The sequence below is a fragment of the Oncorhynchus clarkii genome, chromosome 26 (assembly GCF_045791955.1).
Source record: "Oncorhynchus clarkii lewisi isolate Uvic-CL-2024 chromosome 26, UVic_Ocla_1.0, whole genome shotgun sequence".
NCBI classification, from domain to species: domain Eukaryota; kingdom Metazoa; phylum Chordata; class Actinopteri; order Salmoniformes; family Salmonidae; genus Oncorhynchus; species Oncorhynchus clarkii.
In genome coordinates this window covers 30875924-30883634 of record NC_092172.1, presented here as the reverse complement: position 1 = coordinate 30883634, position 7711 = coordinate 30875924, and the positions used below count along the sequence as shown (strand labels likewise).

Sequence of the window (7711 nt, the reverse complement as noted above, 5' to 3'; positions counted from 1 at the left end):
AGGTGTGAGGTGAGTGGAGTCCTGCTGCTAGGAGGTAATTATAGACTTTCTCATCCTCTCTTATCCTCTGCTCCCCTCTCCTTCTCCTCCTCTTCTCCTCTCACCCTTCCCTCTTCTCCTCTCCTCCTCCTCTCCTCCTTTCACTCTTCCCTCTTCTCTCCTCCTCCTCTCCTCTTCTCCTCCTCTCACCCTTCCCTCTTCTCCTTTCATCCTCCCCACCCCTCCCCTCCCCTCCCCTCTCCTCCTCTCACCCTTCCCTCTTCTCCTTTCATCCTCCCCTCCCCTCTCCTCTCCTCCTCCTCTCACCCTTCCCTCTTCTCCACTCATCCCCCCCTCTCCTCCTCCTCTCTCCCTTCCCTCTTCTCCACTCACCCCCCCCCCCCCCCCCACCCCCGCCCCCTCTCCTCCTCCTCTCTCCCTTCCCTCTTCTCCTCTCATCCTCCCCTCCCCTCTCCTGGTCTCAGACTGGCAGGGCTCTCATCATTAGGCCCAGGCGTCCCTTCTCACCACATGACCAGTCCAGGTTAAGAAAACTCAACATGGCTTCCATTGTCACTTCAGGATATTCATTGAAATTGTATTCAAAAGTGCCATTTGTTTTTAATTAAGATTTGATCAACTTATGAATTGAATTCACTTTCTGAATTGACTGATTTGAAATGGAATTTCAGACACATGTACAGTACATCTCTAGCGATACTAAACCAGGTTAGTACGTAAGTTAGTACATATTCTGTTTTGTTGGTTAATCATTTCATATGTGAACCATTACAGTATACTGTAGTTCGATTCCTTCTTAAATACTGATTTTTGTTTTACTCTCAGAATATCTACTTTTAAAAATACAGCAGAGATATCAATTTAATAGAAAAATATATTCAGCCTTTCTCATCATCATCAAGTGATCGTTTGTTCATTTAAGAAATGATAAAGAAGTAACTTTGATCTCAAAGAGAAGTTAAAAGAGAAGCGTGCACACCTGCAGCTTCCTGGACCAGGGTTTAGGCTCCAGCTCTCGATGCAGATAAGCAGAGGTAGAATCTACTGCCATGATAGTTATTTGATCATCAGTAAACCGGGTTTGAATCCAGGGAGATATTTTCCTAGCAGTACAGTAGATATGGTTTAGCTAACAGTGATAGTACAGTACATCACAAGCCACTGCTGTAGCTGTGTGAAGCTGTCTATGGGTTGTTGTTCGTGCTCCAGGTAGAAATGACCATTATCCAGTGTTGTTGTTGTCGTCTATCCTCTGGTGGCCACGTTCCCCTGAGGGTGTGTTTCTCCCTCGAAGACTATATTGTCATAGTGATGTAGTTGCCAGGCCTCGGTGGGGGGTTGAGGAGTCAGGGTGGGGGTCGGAAGGTGTTTGTCATTGAGAGGGACCTCATACAGCAGCTCTCTACCTGATCCTCCAGACACTGTGACGATAGGGACATCTGGTGGTGGGACAGAGGAACTGCTGCTCTCCTCCTCCCCGGGCCCCTCCACTCCTAAGGCCTTCAGGATGTCAGCCTTACACATGGGGCAGGTCCTCTTGTCCAGCAGCCAGGGCTCGATACAGGCCTTGTGGAACAGATGACCACAGGTCAGGACGGTCACTACATCTCCTGGGCGGTATGACTCGATACACACGGCACAGGTGTGGCTGTCCGGCTTCGTCTCCTCATCCCCGCGCTTCAGCGTACGCACCTCCAGCCGACCAATCGCTTTCTTGGCCTCATTCCTCAGCCGCCTATCGGTGAGATGGATCACCCTGAGACTATGCAGTCGGTGGGCGGAGATGAATCCGAAGTAGACAATGGAGGCACCCGTCACAATGAAGAAGGCGATAGACAGGAAGTAGAGCCAATAGGTGTCCATCCAGGGCCCATGGGCTTTGCCCACCTCGATCACCATGGAGACGGCCACACCACTCCGCACTATGTTGACGATCTCAACCCCCTGGAGGTTACCGATCATGATGGCCACGGTGCCAGAGGTGTCACTGTGAGCCATGTAATCTGAGCTGTTACCGGTTCCATCCAGGTTATAGACCACTACGGCCGCCGCCCCCCTGGCCCACGCTGCCCTGATCTTCTCACTGAAGGTACAGTTTCCCCTCTTGACCAGAGCGATCCAGAACCCCTGTGTGGTGGTGTTGTCGTTGGAGGGGTAGGGGTCCAGGCTGCAGCCCTGGGGGTCTGAGGCAGGGAGGACCACCATCCCGGCAGCGCTCTCCAGAGGGGAGGAACGCCCGTACACCCCACACTCACAGAACCTGGTCTCTGTCTGGTTAGTGCTGCTGTCGTAGAAATGTACCCCCACGTACGCCGTCCAGAATATCATCGCTGTCGAAGACTGGACCAGCCCGGACAGACAGACGAAGAACAGGACAAACATCTCTGTCTGTTTAGCCATGGTCGCTCACTAACACTACCACTAGGACCAGTCTCTCTTTGTTAGGACTTCTTCGGTCTTCTGTTTGTCTGCTGTTCTGTTCAGTTCCACAGTTGTTAGTTAGTTAGTTGTTGTTCTCATTGCGTTCAGCGTCTCTCTACCTGTCTGCCTCTCTCTCTCTCTCTCTAGCTGTGTTTGTGACCTGTGTGTTGATAGTAATCAGATAGCAGCCTGCTGTAACCCTGCCTCGCTCTGCGTCAGCTCTTCAGACTTATTATCTAAATGGACATTGGACTGTTGGGTAGAGACCAGCTACACAGCCAGGCAGAAGGGCTTGTGGTCTACATAGTACAGGTCTAAGGCCACAGGTTCCAGGTACCGGCTACGGTAAGGAACAGCACAGCACTCAGCCATAAGGACATAAGCAAATAAAGAGATAACAACGCCATTAAGGAACATTCCAAGGGAACTGTGACAAAGGGCGGTTGTGAAAATGTTAGTTTTAGATGTGTCATGCTGCTGAGAGGTTACGCCTACAGTTATAACAGAGGTTTTAATAACTAACTGTGGCACTTTATCCTCTTACTTCTCAGAAGATATTATGTTGTTTCCATGAGTCACACAAACCAGGTGACAATACACTGAGTATACTAAACATGCTCTTTCCATGACAGACTGACCAGGTGAATCCAGGTGAAGGCTATGATCCCATATTGATGTCACCTGTTAAATCCACTTCAATCAGTGTAGATGAAGAGGAGGAGACGGGTTAAAGAAAGATTTTTAAGCCTTGAGACAATTCAGACATGGATTGTGTATGAGTGGCATTGAGAGGGTGAATGGAAAAGATTTAAGTACCATTGAACGGGGTATGGTAGTAGGTGTCAGGCGCACCGGTTTGTGTCAAGAACTGCAATGCTGCTGGGTTTTTCACACTCAACAGTTTCCCATGTGTATCAACAATGGTCCACCACCCAAAGGACATCCAGCCAACTGTGGGAAGCATTGGAGTCAACATGGACCAGCATCCATGTGGAACGCTAACGATACCTTGCAGAGTCTATGCCCCGATGAATTAAGTCTGTTCTGAGGGGAAAAGGGGGGGATGCAACTCATTATTAGGAAGGTGTTCCTAATGTTTGGTATACTCAGTGTATATGGTCAGGTTTGTTTCTGTTTTTATCTCCCACAGTGTCACACACACACACACACACACACACACACACACACACACACACACACACACACACACACACACACACACACACACCAGGGCTTAATGGAGGTTTACCCTATTACTTCTCAGAACCCAAGATTTGTTTACACACACAAACACACACACAGACACACACACACACACGGGCATGAAGACTGTTTTGAATGCAGTTTCCATGAGTCAAACAACAACGTAAGTGATAATAATAAATATGGTATGTTTTAAAACATGCTCATTGGGTGACATGTCTGGTGAGTATGCAGGCCATGGAAGAACTGGGACATTTTCAGCTTCCAGGAGTTGTGTACAGATCCTTGCGACATGGGGCTGTGCATTATCATACTGAAACATGAGATGATGGTGGCGGATGAATGGCATGACAATTGGGCCTCAGGATCTCGTTACAGTATCTCTGTGCATTCAAATTGCCATTGATAAAACGCAATTGTGTTTGTTGTCCGTAGCTTATGCCTGCCCGTACCATAACCCCACTGCCACTATGGGGCACTCTGTTCACAACAATGACATCAGCAAACCGCTCGCCCACACGATGCCATCTGCCCGGTACAGATGAAACCGGGATTCATCGTGAAGAGCACACTTCTTCAGCTTGTCAGTGGCCATCGAAGGTGAGCACCGCCGAACTGCAGTCAGGTCAAGACCCTGGTGAGGATGACGAGCACGCAGATGAGCTTCCCTGAGACAGTTTGTGCAGAAATTCTTTGGTTGTGCAAACCCACAGTTTCATCAGCTGTCCGGGTGGCTGGTCTCAGACGATCCCGCAGGTGAAGAAGCCAGATATGGAGGTCCTGGGCTGGTGTGGTTACATGTGGTCTGAGGTTGTGAGGCCGGTTGGAAAACTGCCAAATTCTCTAAAATAACATTGGAGGCGGCTTATGGTAGAGAAATTAACATTACATTCTCCGAGCAACAGCTCTGATGGACATTCTTGCAGTCAGCATGCCATCTGCACACTCCCTCAAAACTTGAGACATCTGTGGCATTGTGTTGTGTGACATAACTGCACATTTTAAAGTGGACTTTAATTGTCCCCAGCACAAGGTGCACCTGTGTAATGATCATACTGTTTAATCAGCTTCTTGATATGCCACACCTGTCAGGTGGATGAATTATCTTGGCAAAGGAGAAGTAATATTTTTTGTGCGTATGGAACATTTCTGGGATGTTATATTTCTATCAGGACTCAGGATATGACCCAGACGCAGACCCAGGAGGCGGATGGTTCAGTTCTCAGATCATTTATTATAACACGGGGAGCAGGAAAAGGGCAGGTCGAGGACAGGCAGAGGTTCGTAACCAGATCAGAGTTCGACAGGTACTGGACGGCAGACAGGCTCACGGGCAGGCAGAAAGGTCAGAAACAGAAAAGCTAGAAACAAAAAACTAGAGAGCAGGGAAAACCAGGGAAAACGCTGGGATGACCTGACAATACAAGACGAACTGGCAACAGACAAACAGAAAACAAAGGTATAAATACACAGGGGATACTGGGGGAAATGGGAGACACCTGCTGGGGGGTGGAGACAAGCACAAGAAAGGTGAAACAGATCAGGACGTGACAATTTCAGCTCATGAAACATGGGACCAACACTTTTTTGTGTTTATATTTTTGTTCAGTTTAAAATATTTTTCTCCCAGAATTGGACACTATGAAACACATACACAAACACACGCACACACACACACACACACAGGGGCATATAAGTGGAGTATCTGCCTGTAGTAGATGAAACCTTTAGAGCTAAAAAGGTCTGGGGAACTGCCTGCATTCACACAAGCACCCTCTGTCTCAGTCACTTTGCTTGTGTGTGTGTGTGTGTGTGTGTGTGTGTGTGCGCGCGTGCGTGCGTGCGTGCGTGCGTGCGTGTGTGTGTGTGTGTGTGTGTGTGTGTGTGTGGCTTTAAATCTACTGATCATCAAAAAAGGCTATAGCATTGATTATACAGCTCCCTACATCCATTAAGAGGCTGGATCGTTAGTCACATTCCATCTAGAGGCCTGAGATAGATAACCAGCTCATAGAGATGTCCATGGTTTCAGAATAAAACACTGTATCTATCTATCTATATATCCCTCCCTTCCTCCATCGCTCCCTCCATCCATCCAGCACTCCATCTATCCCTCCCTCTCTCCCGCCTTCCATCCCTCCATCTATCCCTTCCTCCATCCATCTATCCCTCCCTCCCTCCGTCCCTCCTTCTATCCATCCTTGATAGACACACTGGCTCCTGTTGTCTCTAACTCTAATGAATGACATATTAGCTTAATTGCGGTGAGCTAAAAGGGCTGGAGAGAGTGGAGGGGAAGAGAGGAAAGGGCCAGGGGGCTGGAGAGAGTGGAGGGGAAGAGAGGAAAGGGACAGGGGGCTGGAGAAAGTGGAGGGGAAGAGAGGAAAGGAGCAGGGGGCTGGAGAAAGTGGAGGGGAAGAGAGAGGAAAGGGACAGGAGGCTGGAGAAAGTGGAGAGGAAGAGAGGAAAGGGACAGGGGCTGGAGAAAGTGGAGGGGAAGAGAGGAAAGGGACAGGGGGCTGGAGAAAGTGGAGGGGGAGAGAGGAGGAAGCCAGGGGGGTGGACAGACTGGAGGGGGAAAGAGGAAAAGGGAAGGGGGCTGGAGAGAGTGGAGGGGAGGGGAAGAGAGGAAAAGGGCAGTGGGCTGGAGAGAGTGGAGGGGAAGAGAGGAAAATGGCAGGGGCTGGAGAGAGTGGAGGGGGAGAGAGGAGGAAGCCAGGGGGTGGACAGACTGGAGGGGGAGAGAGGAAAAGGGAAGGGGCTGGAGAGAGTGGAGGGGAAGAGAGGAAAAGGGCAGGGGGCTGGAGCGAGTGGAGGGGGAGAGAGGAAAAGGGTCTGGAGAGAGTGGAGGGGGAGAGAGGAAAGGGGCAGGGGGCTGGAGGGAGTGGAGGGGAGAGAGGAAAAGGGTCTGGAGAGAGTGGAGGGGGAGAGAGGAAAAGGGCAGGGGGCTGGAGAGAGTGGAGGGGAAGAGAGGAAAAGGGCAGGAGGCTGGAGAGAGTGGAGGGGGAGAGAGGAGGAAGCCAGGGGGGGTGGACAGACTGGAGGGGGAGAGAGGAAAAGGGAAGGGGCTGGAGAGAGTGGAGGGGAAGAGAGGAAAAGGGCAGGGGGCTGGAGCGAGTGGAGGGGGAGAGAGGAAAAGGGCAGGGGGCTGGAGGGAGTGGAGGGGAAGAGAGGAAAAGGGCAGTGGGCTGGAGAGAGTGGAGGGGGAGAGAGGAAAAGGGTCTGGAGAGAGTGGAGGGGGAGAGAGGAAAAGGGCAGTGGGCTGGAGAGAGTGGAGGGGGAGAGAGGAAAAGGGCAGGGGGCTGGAGGGAGTGGAGGGGAAGAGAGGAAAAGGGCAGTGGGCTGGAGAGAGTGGAGGGGGAGAGAGGAAAAGGACAGGGGGCTGGAGAAAGTGGAGAGGAAGAGAGGAAAGGGACAGGGGGCTGGAGAAAGTGGAGGGGAAGAGAGGAAAGGGACAGGGGGCTGGAGAAAGTGGAGGGGGAGAGAGGAGGAAGCCAGGGAGCTGGAGAGAGTGGAGGGGAAGAGAGGAAAAGGGCAGGAGGCTGGAGAGAGTGGAGGGGGAGAGAGGAGGAAGCCAGGGGGTGGACAGACTGGGGGGGGAGAGAGGAAAAGGGAAGGGGCTGGAGAGAGTGGAGGGGAAGAGAGGAAAAGGGCAGGGGCTGGAGAGAGTGGAGGGGAAGAGAGGAAAAGGGCAGGGGGCTGGAGGAAGTGGAGGGGGAGAGAGGAAAAGGGTCTGGAGAGAGTGGAGGGGGAGAGACGAAAAGGGCAGTCGGCTGGAGAGAGTGGAGGGGGAGAGAGGAAAAGGGCAGGGGGCTGGAGGGAGTGGAGGGGAAGAGAGGAAAAGGGCAGTGGGCTGGAGAGAGTGGAGGGGGAGAGAGGAAAGGGACAGGGGGCTGGATAAAGTGGAGAGGAAGAGAGGAAAGGGACAGGGGGCTGGAGAAAGTGGAGGGGAAGAGAGGAAAGGGACAGGGGGCTGGAGAAAGTGGAGGGGGAGAGAGGAGGAAGCCAGGGAGCTGGAGAGAGTGGAGGGGGAGAGAGGAAAAGGGCAGTGGGCTGGAGAGAGTGGAGGGGAAGAGAGGAAAAGGGA

At 51.6% G+C, this 7711-nt stretch overlaps 1 protein-coding gene across 1 annotated transcript; it reads right to left on the bottom strand.

Moving 5' to 3' along the window:
• Positions 1–674: 674 nt before the first annotated feature.
• LOC139384947 (E3 ubiquitin-protein ligase RNF128-like) lies at positions 675–2545 on the bottom strand. The gene has a single exon (XM_071129890.1). The coding sequence runs from the start codon at positions 2398–2400 to the stop codon at positions 1246–1248; it is 1155 nt and encodes a 384-aa protein (XP_070985991.1). The 5' UTR covers positions 2401–2545; the 3' UTR covers positions 675–1245.
• Positions 2546–7711: the final 5166 nt, after the last annotated feature.